This window comes from Ascaphus truei, chromosome 10, assembly GCF_040206685.1.
Source record: "Ascaphus truei isolate aAscTru1 chromosome 10, aAscTru1.hap1, whole genome shotgun sequence".
Classification (NCBI taxonomy): Eukaryota; Metazoa; Chordata; class Amphibia; order Anura; family Ascaphidae; genus Ascaphus; species Ascaphus truei.
Window position 1 is genome coordinate 54,646,539 of NC_134492.1, and position 21,222 is coordinate 54,667,760.

Genomic DNA, 21,222 nt, shown 5'->3' on the forward strand with positions numbered 1-21,222 from the left:
CCGATCCTATAACTCCTCACTTAACTGCCCCAATAACCTCTCCCTATAACTCCTCCCCTAACTGGTCCTATAACCTCTCCCTATAACTCCTCTCCTAATTGCTCCTATAATCTCTTCCTATAACTCCTCCCCTAACTGCTCCTATAACGCTCCATATAACCTCCCCTAACTGCTCCTATAATTCCTCCCCTAATTGCTCCTATAACCTCTCCCTATAACTCCTCCCCTAACTGCTCCTATAACCGCCCCCTATATCCTCTCCCTTAACTGCTCCTATAACCTCTCCCTACAACTCCTCCCCTAACTGCTCCTATAACATCTCCCTATAACTCCTCCCCTAACTGCTCTTATAACTGCCCCCTATAGCTTCTCCCCTAACTGCTCCCTATAACTGCTCCTTTAACCATTCCCTAAAACCTCCCCTATCAGCTCCTATAACTGCTCCCTGTAGCTATTCCCCTATCTGCTCCTATAACTGCTACTTCTAGCTCGTCCCTTAACTATGTTGGAAGTAATATCGATATGTGCACATACAAATGAATGCCTAATGACACATAGTTTATATCTTCTTTTTTGGACCTGTTGCTCTTAAATCTAGCAGATTTCTCTGCTCTCTCCATCCCTTCAGAACCAGCAGCTCCTCCTGGTAATAATACATTATTTCGTTCAGCAATAGCATCCATTAAATGACATAAAACAGAGATTTGGGGCTTTGAAACATTGCTCCCCATTCAAGTCAGAAGAAACAACATGTAACGTATAGTCTGCATGTTATATTTTACAGAGAAGGAAAGAGTTACTGCGCTCACCCAAGCAAACAGGCGGGTCCGACCACTGTCCATTTTCACACCGAACCTTCTGGTTCCCCTGAAGCTTATAATACTGCTGACACTGATATTCCACCACAGATCCGGAGGCATACAGAGGTTGGACTGGATCTTTGATTTCTCCGTGTCTGATTGCAGGTGGCGACGATGAGCAGGCCCTCCCTAATTCTAAAACATGTCCAAGAAACAGCCAATATTAATCTAAGTTGCTGAAACATAGACACAAAACCTCACCCATTCCTGCAGAAATGTGTGTCAATTACTGTACATACAGTACACCGGAAGAAAGAGGAAAATGCAAGTCACTTTTCTTCATCCTTTAGTTGCCCAGGGTTACCAGGGAGTACTGCTGCACTTTAACCCACATCTGCTGTAACATGTCGCCTGTTTATGTTGTACAACTTAATTAGTTCGCTTTTGAGTTGAATTTCTTATTTACAAGAGGAAGATCCTGTTTTGAGCAATGAGGTTTAAATGAGATCGCATAGCGGTTTATGGGGTCTGCAACAGGGGATCCAGTTGAAGTGTATGGTGTATGTTAGAGGGGGATCGGGAATGAGGTCCTGTTTTGATGCTGGAGGGTGAGAAGAGGCTCAGGGGGAATGTGAGGAAGGACTTCTTCACAGAATGGGTGCTGGATTCATGGAACATCTTTCCAGCAGAGGTGACAGGGGCGAATACAGTAGCAGAATTCAAAGCTTGGGAAAGACATCGGGCTAAATCCTAAATGTGAAAGAAAGCCAAAGATCTAACAGGGTCTCCGGTTTTACAGCAGACAAGGAAATAGAAAGTCTAGATAGGCCATGTGGCTCTTATCTGCATGTATGTGTATAGCTATGTAAGAATGGGATCCCACAGGTGTGTATGGGGTGTGTAAAAGGAGGATCCCACAGGAGTGTATGGGTTGTGTAAAAGGGGGATCCCACAGGAGAGTATGGTGTGTGTAAAAATGGGGATCCTACAGGAGTGTGTGGTGTGTATAAAGAGGGATCCCACAGGAGTGTATGGTGTGTGTAAAAGGGGGAACCCACAGGAGAGTATGGTGTGTGTAAAAATGGGGATCCTACAGGAGTGTGTGGTGTGTATAAAGAGGGATCCCACAGGAGTGTATGGTGTGTGTAAGAGTGGGATCCCATTGAAATGTATGGTGTGTGTAAGAGTGGGATCCCATTGAAATGTATGGTGTATAGGGAGTGGAATGCTATCTGAATATAGTGTATTTCCAGTGAGGAAAGTATGAGTTGAGCAGTGTAATAATATCTCTGAAAGCTATAACTGAAAGGCTAAGCCCTGATCTAATCCTACTCACCCAGACATATAGGAGGCGCGGACCATTTACCCCCGATGCACACGCTTTCATTTGACCCAAACGTTTGGAAACCGTGTCTGCACCGATAAGTCACGACACTGCCGCTGTAATATTCAGATTGCTTGGGTGTCAGTGCAACTGTCCCAAACTGGACAGCAGGGGGATTTCCACACTTCTTTATACCTTGGAAAAACAAATAAAACAATATTCTCACTTCGCAACATAGATATGAAGAGATCATCATTTCATTTATTTTTTCATATAGCACTTTTCGCTCAATGCTCAGTGTGTCACAATTACAGTATAGCGGGCAGTACGCAGAACATAGGAATGTTACAGACACAGTGCCTGACTCGCAGAGCTTACAATCTGTGTTTGGTGCCTGAGGCACAGGGCGATAAAGTGACTTGCCCAAGGTCACACGGAGCTAACACCGGGAATTGAACCAGGTTCCCCTGATTCAAACTCATCGGCATTGTCGTTATCATTACAAATCCCCCTCTAAATATGTCTCGTCTGGAAAGTAAATAGGCCCAAAGCCTGCAACGCCTGCTATTCTCCACTCAGCAGCACAGAGCTATATTCCATGCAGATTACAAAAGGGTCTAATCAGAAATAATGTCTTATTTTAATCATCTGAAATAAGGTGTTTCTAGTCTACTAATGCCAGTACATTACAGGTGATTAGCAGTAATATTCATTAAGTTTTTTAACTCACTTTTTAGAAACACAATACACAGTTTAGAAAATATAATTGAACAGGTAAATAAAAAAAGATAGAGTGGGTAAAAGAGAGTCCTGGTGTACAGTCTGGAGAAGAAATCTTTATACAATAAATAATAATAGCGGTGGAAACCCTCACCCTACCTGCCTGTGTTTCTTTGATCTTTGATCACATTTGATCTTTAATTTTTTTTTTTGTATTCAGTTTTGAATTCCTTTACTGGTTTAACCCATTGAGTGCTGGAGGGTCGCTGGTATCCCAGTGCCACTGCCTCTCCGGTACTATGTGGTCATGTGATCACACAGCCATTATCCAGGGCACAGACGAGTCCTTAATGGGCAGGTCGCGTCCTGCATTCCATGGTATCACTTTGGGGCATATTTACTAAATAGTGCTAATCTGTTAGGCTCCGTGTGGCCCATTCCATATTATATGGCATCTTAGTAAATATAGCCCCTGGGGCATCAAGTGATAAAAGTTAGATTGTAAGTTCCATGGGTCAGGGGCAGTGGATTTAAAAATGGTGCAACCTACAAGTATGCTACTAAGTTAAAGTCCCTGCCAGACCCAGATTTGGGTGTAATATCTGAGTTAGCGTCAGGCAGGCCAACAATGCTCACGGATACACTGTGGGGGGGATGTCCAGTTTCCATTATCGCAGAGTATTGTGTCCGAGCCATGGAGCTGGAAATCCGGGTTACACTTTATCTGCACGCGGTCACCGCTGTAATATTCGTCCTTGGGGATGTTTTTTTCCGTATTGCTTGGTCGCGGGGAGGGTGGGCATCTGCTTCTTCGCTCTGGAACTGAAGTGCACACAGGAGGATTACAGTGGGTCACAGAGGATTTCTGGAGCATCGCTGGTCCTGCTCCTGCTTTGGGTTTACCCCATATCTGGCAGATGTACCAGGGCCATAATCATTCAACTGACACCAAGGGGCAAACTCATCCGGCATCTCTCAGCATCAATGTATTGAGGTACATTACTCTTACTTTGCCCAAGAGTCATAATAAAAGTAATATGGAGGGGTTGTATGCAGGGCCATCTTCACAACATTAGGGGCCCCCGGGCAAAGCAGTGCACAGGGCCCTGCCTACACTGTTGCTCCCAGCCTCCCACGCGCTCACTAGCAGAAGCAGGCACCGGAAGTGCTGCACTGCTAGGCTGCGAGCGGTTGTGACGCGAGCCGGGGGGCCGGACGGGGGGAGAGCGAACTAAGCCGTGGTGCCGGGCGGGGGGAGAGCGAGCAGAGCTGGGGTGCTGGGTGGGGGAGAGCATTGGTGGGCACACATGGGCCTGGCGCGTGGGGCACCCCTATGCTGTGGAGCCCCCGGACAACTGCCCAGCATGCCCATATGTTAAGACGGCCCTGGTTGTATGAGGTACTGCTGCAGCCACCTTTATCCTCCTACTTGCCCGAAAAATGCGGGGGTTTTCTCAGTTTCTTCCGGAGTTTCCCGCGGGGCGGCCGCATCATCAGATAAGCACTAATGGCGCTTATCATTGAAAGCGCCCGCGTCGCGGGAAACCTGACGGAAAAAAGCAGCGCACCTCCGCAATTCCTGCGGTTGCGGCCTCAGGAGGATAAAGGCGGCCGCCACTGTAATAGGAGGAGTTATAGGGAGCGGTTATATGGTGTAATAGGAGGAGTTATAGGGAGCGGTTCTATAGAGTAATAGGAGGAGTTGTAGGGAGAGGTTATATGGGGTAATAGGAGGAGTTATAGTGAGAGGTTATATGGGGTAATAGGAGGAGTTATAGGGAGTGGTTCTATAGAGTAATAGGAGGAGTTATAGGGAGCGGTTATATGGGGTAATAGGAGGAGTTATAGGGAGAGGTTATATGGGGTAATAGGAGGAGTTATAGGGAATGGTTCTATAGAGTAATAGGAGGAGTTATATGGAGAGGTTATATGGGGTAATAGGAAGAGTTAAGAGGACCTACTGTATAGGGAGCAATAGGAGGAATTTGGGTTGAGTTACATGATGTTGAGGTGCCTTTATATATATATATATATATATATATATATATATATATATATAATTATATTTACCTTCACATGTTGGTAATGGTGGGTCCCAGCCATAGTAATAACACTGGCTGATGTCTGAGCCCTTTAGTTTAAATCCATCCCTGCAAACAAACTGATTCACTTCCCCACTATTGTAGATCAGACGTTGGTTAAGAAAAGCCGATCTCGACAGTATAGCACATGTGATTTCTACATGGAAGATATAAACATGACAATCACTGTACATCATTAAATTAAGAAATCTACATAAATCTATATATCTAGGTCAGTGTGTATTAACTGAATTAAAGAGTTATTTTCATCATGTGTCTCAGTGTCAACATACTTTGCTCCTATTTGACCCTCTGAGAGTTGGGTGGAGATTTGAGGAGTTAAATTAAACACATCCTATAATATGTAAAGCTACTGAACCTCTGAAAGGCTAATGCCGGATTATGGGCCATATTTACCATGTGGAGCTCCTACAAAGACACTGCCTGGTGTTGGATGACACCATAAGTCCTATTCACTAGAATGGGCTGTAATGTGCAATATGTATCCCAGCAATGGAAGGTGTCTTACATAGCACCACTTAGTAAATATGACCCTATGCGAGCCAACAACATTCTGAATGGAGATTTAGTTTGAGGAGCAGCTCTGAAGATACAGGCCCATGTTTACTAAGCGGTGCTATTGTATATTGCACCTTCTTTCACTGGAAAACGTGGCTTAGTGAGTAAAGATGACCCAACAGAAAATCTACCGCTCAATCTCACTTAAAAATAATGATCAAGGTGCATCCGAGGGACTGAGGGATACATGTCCCAAAAGTTAATCCAAAGAGAGGATAAACCACAGAAACCCCTAATAATGTGCACTCATTGAATCCTATATGGTGGATATATAGTCATCCAGGGATTGAAATATTCCATCAAGGGGCTTTCTTGATAGGTCAACAGAATAGTATTAAAACAAATTTTATGACATAATAATAATTCACGTCAATAACAATGTGAGAGAAAATTATTTACAGTGATGGATACAGAATCTAAAAACCCTGGTGGGGAGCTGGCTACCTGCACAGGTAAAGGAGTGTATACTGAACATAACACTAACCAACAGTAATCTGTCTGGGATAAGGGATAGTATCCAAACTAATCCGATTGAGGTTAATGTAGCTGTGTGGATGTATAAGGACAGCAAGAGTAGGTGAATACAGTACAAATATTATACCGTTCACAATGTCTCAATCTCTGTACCGAGTATAAAATATGCTTATAGTTCAGCTCATACAGTAGGATATGTTCCACTCCCGGGTCACTCCCGGTCAGTTATCAGTGTAGGTATATACCTGCATTAATAACGTTCAGAATTGAGTGCCCCTCCATATGTAATCAGAAATGGCATATTTTAGCATATATATATTTTTGTATATTATTAGATTTGAGGATACGTGTTGACCTTTGGAAAAATAACAACCTCTCCTGTTTTAGGCCACGTCCCGTTATGAGCCCGGATTTAACGCAGCTCTGTTATTCTAGCCGTGAACTGTTTAATACTTGTCTTAACCCGGTACGTGGAGCTGAACCTTTATGTTTTCATTTCCTGCGTGCACAGGCGTGTGTTTGTATGTGTATCCGTGTGTTAGTAAGTATGTGCAGTGACGTTAGGAGCAGCGGGCGCTTTCATTAGAAGTCAGCAATTATAAAGGATTATGATGAGATCATACAGGTGATCATGAGATTTCAATCTTCCTTTGTAATAATATTGTGATTCTCTGTAATTCTGTCATCTTCAATCCTTGAGAAAATACACTTTGGGAAATGAAGACTGTACCAGAACCTCATGGTGACCTGGAATTTAGTTGGCAATTCTACAGGCATCAGTAGCAGTAGCATTTAGCAGGCAATTCTACAGTACATCTCTAGACATTTGTAGGTTGAAGTACTCCATACTTCTATAGACCAGATAATGTACCAACACATTGTGGAATAGTTGACCAGCCAGTGGATAGACACTCGACCTCATCCACGATATTTCTCAGCGGGCTCATGTAACCCATATCACATTTATACTGCAGGTGTTCTCCTGTTTCAAACAAACTTTTATTTGGCACGATGTGTCCATGATCCAAAGGTGACATTTTGCATGTCCCTAAAAAGCAAACAGATGGTTTTTGTTAGCCTGGGTTTAGTTGTAAGATTTCATAACATCTTTACTCTTTTGTACTCGTCAGTTAAAAATACAAAATAAGGCATTGCAAGTCCTTCTAGCATCAGAGGTTCATTAACCCAGCCACAGTGTTACCTAATACAGGGGTGAGCAAACTTTTTACACCCCTTTTCATCCATGGTACAGTATTAGTCGGGCCACCCCTGCCTGATGTAATCCGAATCACATGAGTTTTCTTTATTACTCAGTATAACATTTTTAAACAGTAAAACATGATCAATGTAATAGGTTTGTTCTAAAATAAATCAGCAAAGCAGTATAAGATAATACTGACTGGGAGAGGCGCATGCGCGAAGCCAGGGTGAATGGAAGCATAGGTCTCTAGCTCTCTTCACACCGGCATGAATTTTTAATAAAAGCGGCACTAAAAATCAATACGACACCCTCCCTTAGGCAGATACACCTGTTAGAACACCGAGGGATGCCAACCAGGGTGAAGTCTAAACAAAAGGACCCCTCGGTCAAGACATATTTTAATAAAAGCACCCCGGCGGTAACAGGAGGCTCCGTCTCACCTACACCCACCATGCAACCAGAGTCGGATAGTGAGAGACTGGCCCCGCAAGCGGACGACCAGGATCTGGTCAGGAGAAAAGATCTCCGCAAATTCTGCGGGGAAATGAAGCAGTTCTTCCGCAGAGAACTGTGGGACCTAAGAAAGGACCTCGACGGAGTGGGCGAGCGGACAGGGACCCTGGAAACAAAAATGGATGCTAACACGAAGGCCCTACAGCAAACTAATAAAAATGTCTCCCAACTGGAGGAGAAGGTCCGCGAGATTGCTGATAAGCAAGAGGATAGCGAGAACTGGGACCGCAGGAATAATATACGCATAAGGGGGGTCAGAAACCATCAATGACCCCGAGGACTTTGTGCAAAGATGGCTGGAGCATATGCTCCCAGATAAAACTGAGCAGGATCTGCACCTGGACCGGTGCCATAGGGCGCTGCGTTCAAAGCCACAAGCAGGAGACCCCCCACGAGATATCATAGTGCGTTTCCACTATTACCGGATAAAAGACTCTATTTGCCAGATTGCAAGAGAGGCAAGATCCGTGGAGTTTGAGGGGTTCAAACTCCAGATTTACAGGATCTCTCGCCCGCCACCCTCGCTAGACGCAGAAATCTGGGTCCAGTTACAAAGATTCTACAAGAAAAGGGGATTAAATATCGTTGGCTATTTCCGTTTGCCCTCCTTGTAATCAAAAATGGGGTCGCAAACACGTTGCGGAAGGCAGAAGATGGCGACGCTTTCCTGACCAGGATGGGTCTGCTGCAGAGAACCCCTAGCCCCGGTCCCTCCCAACCTTCTCACCTTAATCCGGAGCCTGATCCAGCGCTGGAGACGTCCTGCGTGGGGACCTCCGCGGCTTCTGCCCATTGAAAAGCCGAGTTCCTCTACAGCAGCCAAGTCCAATTAAGCTATTAAAGGAGACTTTCCCCATTTCCCCTCCTCAGAATGCATGGCCGCCAGCAGAAGTTTTTTTTCATCGCCCCCCCCCCCCCCCTGGTGGTCACTTACAGGTACTGCAGGCTACAATAGAAGAAGGCAGCCATCTCCGGAGACGTGTGGCGGGAATTCAGGCTGGGGGCGCGAAGGCAGTGGAGGCGGCGCCGCAGCTTGGAGGACAGCAGCGCGTCATGAGGATGACGTATTATGTGCGCCTACCGTCTGACCCCGCGACCCCCGCGACAGGAATCTACGCACACACTTGGACAATGCGGATCTGGCACGACAGGCGGTGATCATTCAGAGACCCGAGATTAAGAAGACTCAACCACAGGATTTACAGGGGGAGGGAGGGGGATGGCTTACCCGGAGGACATTACCGCTAGAGTATTAGGGCCCCTAGGATTTAGATGAAGAGGGGTGACCAGCTTAGTCTGTTGCTCGGCCCCCCGGAGACACCACAAATATAAACTGGGTGGGCCACTGTTTGTAGCGGAACCTAGTCCTCTAGCCCAGACCTTTAGCCTATGGCCACACTCAGATCGGGACATGTCTGGCGGGAGGGGGGCGGGATGGGGGCGGGATGGGAATTGCTTACCTTGGCTATCCCCCGTTTGAAAAGTTCAAATTGTCTGTTCAAAGTTGTATAGTTACTGTTAGAGATGTATATCACTGTTACACTAAGTAGATCGTTGCCTAGCTTAGGAGATAGTTAAATGTTGTTGTATCTTACGTTTTCTTGTTTCTCTTTTGCTTCCTCAGCAGGCGGCGGGACTGGGAGCTCGGAGATACTCACGAGGGGGTCCGGCTCTCGCACACCTTTACCCAGCAGCGGCATAGACCCTGACTCGGTCCTACCCTCACCGGCGGGCCCGGATGAGATATGGGATGGAGAATAAAACATGGAAGGGGGAGGTGCGGCGACAGATACGGGAAAAAACGCCCGATCAGTGGGAGGTCTCCGGGCGTCCAGCTGCGGCTGCTCAGCTAAAGCTAAGTTAACTCAAAGCTACCTACGCATAACATGGTACACTACACCCACACTGTGCCACAATCTATCTTACGCCACAATTGCCGGTGCGATATACCCTGGTAATACGTCGGCGCCTCATGAGGTGTCTCATGGAATTAGTTCATGGGACCCGCTCAACCCTACAGAGGACAGAACTAAGAAGGCCTGGTAGCCCATCCCACCGGTGCCAGGCAGCTGTCCAGTCCGTAGGGCAGAAGAGCCGGATCTGGCTCATCCCAGAAACGGCTCTTTTTGTTTTTCTTTTATTTGTTATACGTTTCCATGTTCCCTCCCTACCCCCCCTCCCCCCCCCCCCAGGTCACTTCCCCTCCTCGGGACGCGGGGCCCCCCCAGTAGAAGGTCACAGAAGACCACTCCATACGGGATCCTCAGTGTTCGCGCAGGTTTCACCCACATAATCAGGGTCAAGATACACAAGTACAGTATCACAGCGAGACGCCGTATACACATACCGAAATGTAAATGGCGTTAAATATCTTATCTAATAATGTTAACGGCTTTAACAGCCCCATAAAACAGAAAGCCGCATTCATAGATTACAAACGAAAACAAGCAGAAATTCTCCTCCTCCAGGAGACTCACTTCAGCACCAGTAGCTCCCCTAAATATCTAGATAAGCACTACACACAATTCTACCTAGCGTCGGCGACAGAAAAAAAACGAGGGGTAGGGATTCTCTTCCACAATAGCGTTCCCTTCACACTGCAGACACTCAGGAGTGACGGCGAGGGCAGATTCCTGATTGTCGTTGGAACTATTCACGAACAACCGGTGACTCTGGCTTCGCTGTACGCTCCTTGTGAGCAAAGCCACAAATTTTTCAGAGAGTTCTTTCAAAAACTGCACCAGGTAGCCAAAGGCCACATTATCCTAGCGGGTGACTTTAATCTTACGATGAACCCGAAGCTAGATCGTACAGGCACACCTAGGAGTGAAGAAACAACGACAAAAGAAACAGCGCATAAAACCTCATAGTGCAGTATATATAAAATTATAATGTGATAAAACAGGTGAGTATTGCACGTACATCAATTTAAAATTTACTAGCAGTACATGTTGTGGACATGTTACCAGTCAGCAACAAATGGTGGGTAACGATCACCGGATGAATTCCCTTCTCCTCTCACGTCTCCCTTGAATGCTTTTTGTGCCGCTCAAGCCGCCGTGATGCAGGGCAGCAGCCCCACAGCGTGGATACAGCAGCCTGATGGAATACAGCTGTCCCACGGCGTGTTCACTGCGGCAGATTGCGGGGAAGCAGGCTGCACCCCACAGAGGAAAATTATACCTTTTATTCCCACCCCCATGACGCATATAGCAGAATCGACTATTTCTTCATCTCTAGTAGACTAGTCCCCTTTGTCTCCCATACAGGGATCCATGATATTTCATAGTCCGACCATGCACCAATAGAGCTACGGTGCACTCAAATTCGTTCTGATAGACCTGGCACAAACTGGAAACTTAATGAGTCACTCTTGAAAATCCCAGATCTATGTGACGCAGTGAGTGAGGAAATAAACCAATTCTTTAGTATAAACTATGGTTCGGTAAAATCAGACTTTACCCTCTGGGAGGCCCATAAGGCAACCATAAGGGACACATTAATTGGCATAGCAGATCACAGAAAGAGAGAGAGGAACAAGAAAGTGGTAGCACTCCAAAGCAAACTACACACCTTTATGACAAGACACAAAAAAGGAACTGACACTCAGATATTGGCTGAGATAAAGAATACCAAAATTGAACTTAATCTACTGATGACCTCGCAGGCAGACAAATCATTGAGTTGGTCAAAAAGGAAATACTATGAAAAGGCAAACAGGCCAGATACCATGCTAGCACGCAAATTACAGAACAAACAATCAAATTATAACATACAGGCGATCCGCTTAAAAACTGGAGCCTCTACATCCAATCCGAAAAACATAGTGGAAGAATTCAAATCATTTTATGAAAATCTATATGATGGAGAGAAAGTGGTGCATAATGCCAAAACCGCAAGGGCCGCAGAAGATTTTCTGGCGAGCGCCAGTCTGACGGGGCTGACCGAGTTGGACAGAGAGGTGTTGGGAGCAGAGTTCACATTAGAGGAACTTTCCCAGGTCATCACTGACCTTAAGCCTTCAAAGGCTCCGGGCCCAGATGGCTATACAGGGCTGTATTATAAGAAGTTCATTAAGAACCTAGCCCCATGGCTGCTCCGAATGTTTAACGCCGTTTTGGCGAGAGCCCCGTTTCCGGAGCGGATGCTCCAAGCATCTATCTCAGTGATTTATAAAGAAGGAAAAGATCCGCAAATTTGCAAAAGTTATCGCCCAATCTCCCTCATTAATTCTGACGTCAAAATATACACCAAACTAATAGCCAATAGGTTGAGCAACATCCTGCCCAGACTTATACATCCAGATCAAGTCGGCTTTATTAAAGATAGACAAGCAGCGGACAACACCCGACGAATTATTGATCTGCTAGAGATAGCCAATAATAAGAAAATACAAGCTATGATGTTAAGTCTGGATGCAGAAAAAGCTTTTGACAGGATTGATTGGCCTTACCTACAACAGACGCTTGGAGCATTTGGCTTTGGGGATAAGATGAGTGGCGCAATAATGGCGTTGTACTCTGGCCTCGCTGCTAGGGTCATACACCAGGGCTTCCCATCAAACACATTCCAAATCAAAAGTGGCACAGGGGTGCCCATTATCTCCCCTTTTATTCGCCCTGTGTATGGAACCTCTAGCGGCGCAGATCCGTAACAACCCGGATATCTCAGGGATTACTATAGATTCAAAATCCCACAAGGTTGCCCTGTACGCTGACGACATCTTACTGGTGATCTCCAGGACCCTTTCCTCTCTGCCGAACCTGTTTGAGCTGTTGGAAAAATTTAATAAGATATCTGGATTTAAAATTAATCAAACCAAATCAGAGGCCCTAAATATCAGCCTCCCAAAAGCAACAGAAAAACTACTGAGTCTGAACTTAAATTTCAATTGGCAACCAAAACACTTTAAGTATCTAGGAGTCCATATCACTAAACACTATAAAGGCATCTACGAAGCAAATTATCCCAAACTGATTCGAACTCTTAAAGAGTATCTGAGAAAGGGGATGCCATATAGGATCTCCTGGATTGGTAGGATACATAGTGTAAAGATGAATATCCTCCCCCGTATCCTATACCTCTTTCAGACTCTGCCAGTACCACTGAGACTGAAGGAAATACTCTCACTTCAGTCTGAAATCTCCAATTTTGTATGGGGAGGAAAAAAACCGAGAGTAAACAAGACAATTACGAGAAAGACAATTCGGACAGGGACTAGCGGTACCTTGCCTGGTATCTTATTATAAAGCGGTGCAATTGTGTCAACTCATACAATGGCAGACCAACCCAGCATTAAAAAGATGGGTGGATCTGGAAAAATCGGTCTGCTTCCCATTGGAGTTAGACAATCTGCTTTGGTTACCTAAAACAGCCGTTAAATGGGCTGACCGGCCGCTTTCCTCGATGATCAACTCATTGTCGATTTGGGAGGCCTCTAAATTTAAATATACCTTAACATCCAAACATTCACTGATGTCCCCGTTGTAGGGAAACCCCGACTTTGCGCCAGGACTAGCAGATAACACCTCAGGGATCTGGAAACAATCTAGATATATTCGGCTTAGAGATCTGGAGGGGATACCAAATAAAGTCAAATCATTTGAACAACTTAGATCCGAGAAAAGCATCCCACACTCTGAATTTTTCCGGTACCTCCAGATCAGGGCGTACTTTAACAAGCACACGCCATACCCGCCATTAACTACATTTGAAAAGCTCTGTCTGACAGAAACAGACACACGGGGACTTACATCGCAGATCTACGGAGAAATAGTGGGTTCTGGAAATGCACAACAAGAACAGAAACTAGAGTGGGAGACGGATCTGGGAGAAGCCCTAGAGGAGGAGGACTGGTCGGCCATACTAGAGGCAGCCGCCAAAAGCTCTATTTGTACGACTTTGAAGGAAAATGCATATAAAGTATTAATGAGATGGTACCTCACCCCGCTGAAATTATCAATGTTTGTGCCAGGATACTCCCCACTGTGCCCAAAGCAGTGTGGAGAATCGGCGGACCTGTTGCACATGCAGTGGTCTTGCCCTCAAATCTCACCCATTTGGGAAGAAATTAGAAATTGGATCCAGAGGATTTTCGACCTCACAATTCCCCCGGACCCGTGGCTGTTCCTGCTGAATAGGCCGTGGCCGGGTTTATCTAAAACTGGAAATAAACTAGTTGCACATTTCGCAACAGCAACGAGGTGCGAGATCGCAGCTATGTGGAAACAACCCGAGATCCCAAACATCCCAAAGATTCGAAATCGAATGTGGTACATATGCCAGATGGAAAAGTTAACGAGCTTGGTTAATGACACTGGCGCCAAATATCTAAAAGTCTGGTCACCTTGGTGGGAACAGACAGATATCCCAGGGGTAGAAGTAACCACTATCTGGCGATGATAGCTCAAAATGCATTTTCACTCAAAGGGCGAGAGCATCCCAGTGGGCTCCCTGGCCATACACCGGGCAGCAGTAGGGCATAAGAGGTTCAAGAGCTAAACCAACAAGAGCTGATGGATGAGGCAAATCGCGAACTGAACATAAATCCCATCATAACAACAGGAGAGGCCCGCGTCCATGTGGTCACCACCCCCCCCCCCTATCTTTCCCCTTCCCCTCCCCCAGCCTTATTTTATTTTACCTATAAGCGTAATTACACTAAGGTACCACATAGTAAGCTGGAGAGATATCATTGTTTATGCTGCGCAGGTACTCAGGAGGAAACTTAGGTGTCACACTGAAATGTTATACAAGAGATATTTATTTTTCTTTTTTGCACTGTGATAGTAAACTCCGTACAATAAACTTGAAGTTGAAAAAAAAAAGATAATACTGACTTTAATTTATTTCTTCCCCCCAATCCTCTCTCTGATACTCTCTCTCCCCATCATCTCTCCAACTCATCATCCCTCCTCCAGCTCTCCCCCCACTCCAGCTCTCTCCCTATCCTCTTCCTCCTCCTCCTCCTCCTCCATGTCTACCTTTGGGAAAGGGTGGTAATAGAGGCAGGCAGTCGATAATGGTACGTGGCGGGCAGTCAGAGTGAAGCAGAAGAGCAGCCAGCAGAGGAGTTAGGCTGCTGCCAGGGTGGGAGCGCCGCTCGAGCGCTGTGGTGTCAGGTGCTGGGCATTTCCTGGCCAGCCAGTTTCATGCTCGAAGGGGCGTGTCAGGGGCGCAGCCATTACGTCACGGAGCTGGTTCGCCCTCATTGGGTGAGCCGTTCACGTGACACATCAGCGAGCAGCCAAATCAAATTTGGTTGTCTTGCCAAACAGGTAAGTGCTGTGCATGTGCGGGCCCTCGCTCACCCTGGCCACACACATTGCAGCAATGTGTTTCATCATGAGCGTGAGCGCCCGCTCAGCGCCACCATGGACGAGGCCCCAGGAGTTGCACAGATGCAGAGCAGGACAGCCGGGGAGGAGCACGGGCTGTAGCAGCATAGCCCCCAGAAGTAAGAAAGACCTCTGGGTTGGACCGCTGGGGCACGCTCCTCCCCAGCCATCCTACTCTGCCTCTGTACAACTCCCAACTCCTCTGCCGGCAGCTCCTCTGCTTCACTGGCAGCCCTCCGCCACGTATCATCATGTCCCCACCGCCTGCCTCTATTACCACCCTGTTTCACTCTGTGCCCCCTCCCTAAAAAATCTTGTAGGTAAACCATCACATATAGTAATGTTGAGTGTTCCAAAACCCCATTAGCTGCAAAGTGAATAAAAGTTGAAGAGCTGGAATTTGCTAAATTCAGCGCAAAAAACCCCCAGGAAATATGCACAATAGTCATTTTCATTATGTAATCTGTTGATAGAATACAGGAAGTTATCATGTAATCCTAGGATACGTGCACAACATATCAAAACACAACATATCAGTAATTTATCTACTGCACGTTTTGGCTTCTTCAAAGATGTATTTTCTTGAAGAATTTGAGGTAGTCTAAAAAATTATAAGATATTATTTAAAAACAACAAAACAGAATGTTAGTTTAAAGTAGAAAAGTGTGCTTCAAAACTCATTAAGAGTTAAATCTTTGAAAAAATGAACATCTTGGTTCACTGACATGTATAACAACATGGAAGGGGGGTGTAAAAATGAAGGAGGGAGGGGTGGTGTAAAATCGAAGGAGGAGGTAAGAGAGAAGGGAAAGGGGTGGGGGGAGAGAGGTGGGATGGGGAGAATGTGGGGGGGAAGCTGGAGAGGAGGAGAACGTATGGGGAGAAGTTGGAGATGAGGGGAGCATGTTGGAGAGAAGCTGGTGAGGAGGGGAGCATGTGGGAGAGAAGCTGGTGAGGAGGTGAGCATGTGCGGAAACGCTGGTGATGAGCGGAGCATGTGGGGAGAAGCTGGTGAGGAGGGGAGCATGTGAGGGGATAAGCTGGTGAGGAGGGGAGCATGTTGGGGAGAAGCTGGTGAGGAGGGAGCATGTGGAGAAAATCTGGTGAGGAGGGGAGCATGTGGAGAAAAGCTGGTGAGGAGGGGAGCATGTGATGAGAAGCTGGTGAAGCAGAGCATGTGGGGGAGAATTGGGTTTGGAGATCAACATGTGGAGGAGAAGCTGGTGAGGAGGGAGCATGTGGGGGAGAAGCTGGTGAGGAGGGGAGCATATGAGGGGATAAGCTGGTGAGGAGGGGAGCATGTTGGGGAGAACTGGTGAGGAGGGAGCATGTGGGGCAGAAGCTGGTGAGGAAGGGAGCATGTGGAGGAGAAGCTGGTGAGGAGAAGCTGGTGAGGAGGGGACCATGTGGGGAGAAGCTGGTGAGGTGGGGAACATGTGGGAGAGAATATGGTGAGGAGGGGAGCATGTGCGGAGAAGCTGGTGAGGAGGATAGCTTGTGGGGGATAAGCTAGTCACAAGGAAAGCATGTGGGGAGAATCTGGTGAGAAGGGGCGCATGTGAGGAGAAGCTGGTAAGGCGAGATACATGTGGGGAGAAGATGGTGAGGAGGGGAGCATTTGGGGAGAAGCTGGTAAGGCAGGGAACATGTGGGGTAGAAGCTGGTGAGGAAGGGAGTATGTGGGGGAAAAGCTGGTGAGGAGGGGAGCATGTGGGGAGAAGCTGATGAGGTTGGGAGCATGAGGGGAGAAGCTGGTGAGGAGGGGAACATGTGGGGATAAGCTGGTAAGGCAGGGGACATGTGGGGGAGACTATGGTTAGGAAGGGAAGCATGTAGGTGAGAAGCTGTTGAAGAGGTGAGCATGTGGCAGAGTAGCTGATGAGGAGGAGAAAGTGTGGAGGAGAAACTGGTGAGGAGGGGGCATGTGGGGGAGAATCGGGTTAGGAGAGCAACATGTGGAGGAGAAGCTGGTGAGGAGGGAGCATGTGGGGGAGAAGCAGGTAAGGAAGGAGCATGTGGGCAGAAGCTGGTGAGGAGGGAGCAGGTGGAGAAGCTGGTGAGGAGGGGAGCATGTGGGGGGAGAATTTGGAGAGGAGGGGAGCATGTGGGGGAGAATCAGATGAGGAGGGAGCATGTGGGGCAGAAGTTGGTGAGGAGGGGAGCATGTGGAGGAGAAGCTGGTGAGGAGGGGAGCATGTGGGGGATAAGCAGGTGAGGAGGGGAGCATGTGAGGGGATAAGCTGGTGAGGAGAGGAGCATGTTGGGGAGAAGCTGGTGAGGAGGTAGCATGTGGGGCAGAAGCTGGTGAGGAAGGGAGCATGTGGAGGAGAAGCTGGTGAGGAGAAGCTGGTGAGGAGGGGAGCATGTGAGGGGATTACCTGGTGAGGAGGGGAGCATGTTGGGGAGAAGCTGGTGAGGAGGGAGCATGTGGAGAAAATCTGGTGAGGAGGGGAGCATGTGGAGAAAAGCTGGTGAGGAGGGGAGCATGTGATGAGAAGCTGGTGAAGCGGAGCATGTGGGGAGAATCGGGTTTGGAGATCAACATGTGGAGGAGAAGCTGGTGAGGAGGGAGCATGTGGGGGAGAAGCTGGTGAGGAGGGGAGCATATGAGGGGATAAGCTGGTGAGGAGGGGAGCATGTTGGGGAGAACTGGTGAGGAGGGAGCATGTGGGGCAGAAGCTGGTGAGGATGGGAGCATGTGGAGGAGAAGCTGGTGAGGAGAAGCTGGTGAGGAGGGGAGCATGTGGGGAGAAGCTGGTGAGGTGGGGAACATGTGGGAGAGAATATGGTGAGGAGGGGAGCATGTGCGGAGAAGCTGGTGAGGAGGATAGCTTGTGGGGGATAAGCTAGTGACAAGGAAAGCATGTGGGGAGAATCTGGTGAGAAGGGGCGCATGTGGGGAGAAGCTGGTAAGGCGAGATACATGTGGGGAGATGATGGTGAGGAGGGGAGCATGTGGGGAGAAGCTGGTAAGGCAGGGAACATGTGGGGTAGAAGCTGGTGAGGAAGGGAGTATGTGGGGGAAAAGCTGGTGAGGAGGGGAGCATGTGGGGAGAAGCTGATGAGGTTGGGAGCATGAGGGGAGAATCTGGTGAGGAGGGGAACATGTGGGGATAAGCTGGTAAGGCAGGGGACATGTGGGGGAGACTATGGTTAGGTAGGGAAGCATGTGGGTGAGAAGCTGGCGAAGAGGTGAGCATGTGGTGGAGAAGCTGGTGAGGAGGGGAGCATGTGTGGGAGAAGCTGATGAGGAGGAGAATGTGTGGAGGAGAAACTGGTGAGGAGGGGAGCATGTGGAAAGAAGCTGGTTAGTAGGGGAACATGTGAGAGAGAAAATGGTGAGGAGGGGAGCATGTTGTGGAGATGCTGGTGAGGAGGGGAGCATGTGTGGGAGAAAGCATGTTGGAAGAAGAAGCTGGTGAAGAGGGGAGCATGTGGAGGAGAAGATGGTGAAGCAGGGAACATGGGGGAAAAGCTTGTTTGGAGGGGAACATGTGGGGAGAAGCAGGTGAGGAGGGAGTATGTGGGAGAGAAGCTGTTGAGGAGGGGAGAAACTGGTGAGGAGGGAGTACGTGGGGGAGAAGCAGATGAGGAGGAAGCATGTAGGGCAGAAGCTGGTGAGGAGGGGAGCATGTGGGGGGATAAGCTGGTGAGGAGGGGAGCATGTGGGGGGATAAGCTGGTGAGGAGGGGAACATGTTGGGGAGACGCTGGAGAGGAGGGGAGCATGTAGAGAAAATCTGATGAGGAGGGGAGCATGTGGGGAGAAGCTGGTGAAGCGGGGGCATGTGGGGGAGAATCGGGTTAGGAGAGCAACATGTGGAGGAGAAGCTGGTGAGGAGGGAGCATGTGGGGGAGAAGCAGGTGAGGAAGGAGCATGTGGGCAGAAGCTGGTGAGGAGGGGAGCAGGTGGAGGAGAAGCTGGTGAGAAGGGGAGCATGTGGGGGGAGAATTTGGAGAGGAGGGGAGCATGTGGGGGAGAATCAGATGAGGAGGGAGCATGTGGGGCAGAAGTTGGTGAGGAGGGGAGCATGTGGAGGAGAAGCTGGTGAGGAGGGGAGCATGTGGGGGATAAGCAGGTGAGGAGGGGAGCATGTGAGGGGATAAGCTGGTGAGGAGAGGAGCATGTTGGGGAGAAGCTGGTGAGGAGGTAGCATGTGGAGCAGAAGATGGTGAGGAAGGGAGCATGTGGAGGAGAAGCTGGTGAGGAGAAGCTGGTGAGGAGGGGAGCATGTGAGGGGAGAAGCTGGTGAGGAGGGGAGCATATGAGGGGATAAGCTGGTGAGGAGGGGAGCATGTTGGGGAGAACTGGTGAGGAGGGAGCATGTGGGGCAGAAGCTGGTGAGGAAGGGAGCATGTGGAAGAGAAGCTGGTGAGGAGAAGCTGGTGAGGAGGGGAGCATGTGGGGGAGAAGCAGGTGAGGAGGGAGCATGTGGGGCAGAAGCTGGTGAGGAGGGGAGCATGTGGAGGAGAAGCTGGTGAGGAGGGGAGCATGTGGGGGATAAGCTGGTGAGGAGGGGAGCATGTTGGGGAGAAGCTGGTGAGGAGAAGATGGTGAGGAGGGGAGCATGTGGGGGAGAATCAGGTGAGGAGGGAGCATGTGGGGCAGAAGCTGGTGAGGAGGGGAGCATGTGGAGCAGAAGCTGGTGAGGAGGGGAGCATGTGGGGGATAAGCTGATGAGGAGGGGAGCATGTGTTGGGATAAGCTGGTGAGGAGGGGAGCATGTTGGGGAGAAGCTGGTGAGGAGGGAGCATGTGGAGAAAATCTGGTGAGGAGGGGAGCATGTGGAGAAAAGCTGGTGAGGAGGGGAGCATGTGATGAGAAGCTGGTGAAGCGGAGCATGTGGGGAGAATCGGGTTTGGAGATCAACATGTGGAGGAGAAGCTGGTGAGGAGGGAGCATGTGAGGGAGAAGCTGGTGAGGAGGGGAGCATGTGAGGGGATAAGATGGTGTGGAGGGGAGCATGTTGGGGAGAAGCTGGTGAGGAGGGGAGCATGTAGAGAAAATCTGATGAGGAGGGGAGCATGTGGGGAGAAGCTGGTGAAGCGGGGGCATGTGGGGGAGAATTGGGTTAGGAGAGCAACATGTGGAGGAGAAGCTGGTGAGGAGGGAGCATGTGGGGGAGAAGCTGGTGAGGAGGGGAGCATATGAGGGGATAAGCTGGTGAGGAGGGGAGCATGTTGGGGAGAAGCTGGTGAGGAGGGAGCATGTGGGGCAGAAGCTGGTGAGGAAGGGAGCATGTGGATGAGAAGCTGGTGAGGAGAAACTGGTGAGGAGGGGAGCATGTGGGGGAGAAGCAGATGAGGAGGGAGCATGTGGGGCAGAAGCTGGTTAGGAGGGGAGCATGTGGAGGAGAAGCTGGTGAGGAGGGGAGCATGTGGGGGATAAGCTGATGAGGAGTGGAGCATGTGAGGGGATAAGCTGGTGAGGAGGGAGCATGTTGAGGAGAAGCTGGTGAGGAGGGAGCATGTGGAGAAAATCTGGTGAGGAGGGGAGCATGTGGAGAAAAGCTGGTGAGGAGGGGAGCATGTGATGAGAAGCTGGTGAAGTGGAGCATGTGGGGAGAATCGGGTTTGGAGATCAACATGTGGAGGAGAAGCTGGTGAGGAGGGAGCATGTGGGGGAGAAGCTGGTGAGGATGGGAGCATGTGAGGGAATAAGCTGGTGTGGAGGGAGCATGTGGGGCAGAGAACTGGTGAGGAGGGGAGCAGGTGGAGAAGCTGGTGAGGAGGGGAGCATGTGGGGGAGAAGCTGGTGAGGAAAAGCTGGTGAGGAGGGGAGCATGTGGGGGAGAAGCAGGTGAGGAAGGAGCATGTGGGCAGAGAACTGGTGAGGAGGGGAGCAGGTGGAGAAGCTGGTGAGAAGGGGAGCATGTGGGGGAGAATCTGGTGAGGAGGGGAGCATGTGGGGGAGAAGCCGGTGTAGAGGGGAGCATGTGGAGGAGAACCTGATGAGGAGGGGAGCATGTGGAAGAGAAGCTGATGAGGGGGGGAGTATGTGGAGGAAAGCTGATGAGGAGGGCAGCATGTGGGGGAGACGCTCGTAAGGAGGGAGGCATGTGGGGAGAAGTTGTTGAGGAAGCAGGACCAATGCAACCACTATGCAGTTTAGTACGGCACATTTTGGGGGACCATGTAGGGTGAGGCGGGTGATGTTATCAGTGCAACTTGTGGGAGGCATCAGAGCAGTCGCA

General features: G+C 48.9%; 1 protein-coding gene across 2 annotated transcripts in view; it reads right to left on the bottom strand.

Moving 5' to 3' along the window:
* LOC142503958 (coagulation factor XIII B chain-like) overlaps window positions 1-21,222 on the bottom strand; it is a 31,759-nt gene that overhangs the window by 9,422 nt on the left and 1,115 nt on the right. Inside the window, exons 2-6 of one of the 2 annotated variants that reach the window (XM_075616967.1) lie at window positions 6,850-7,026; window positions 4,915-5,082; window positions 3,481-3,666; window positions 2,137-2,319; window positions 810-995 (exon numbers count right to left, since the gene is read on the bottom strand). In XM_075616967.1, the coding sequence (XP_075473082.1) occupies window positions 810-995; window positions 2,137-2,319; window positions 3,481-3,666; window positions 4,915-5,082; window positions 6,850-7,026 (900 nt within the window). Of the gene's footprint in view, window positions 1-809; window positions 996-2,136; window positions 2,320-3,480; window positions 3,667-4,914; window positions 5,083-6,827; window positions 7,027-21,222 lie in introns of both variants that reach the window. The other variant, XM_075616968.1, reaches the window with a different exon arrangement.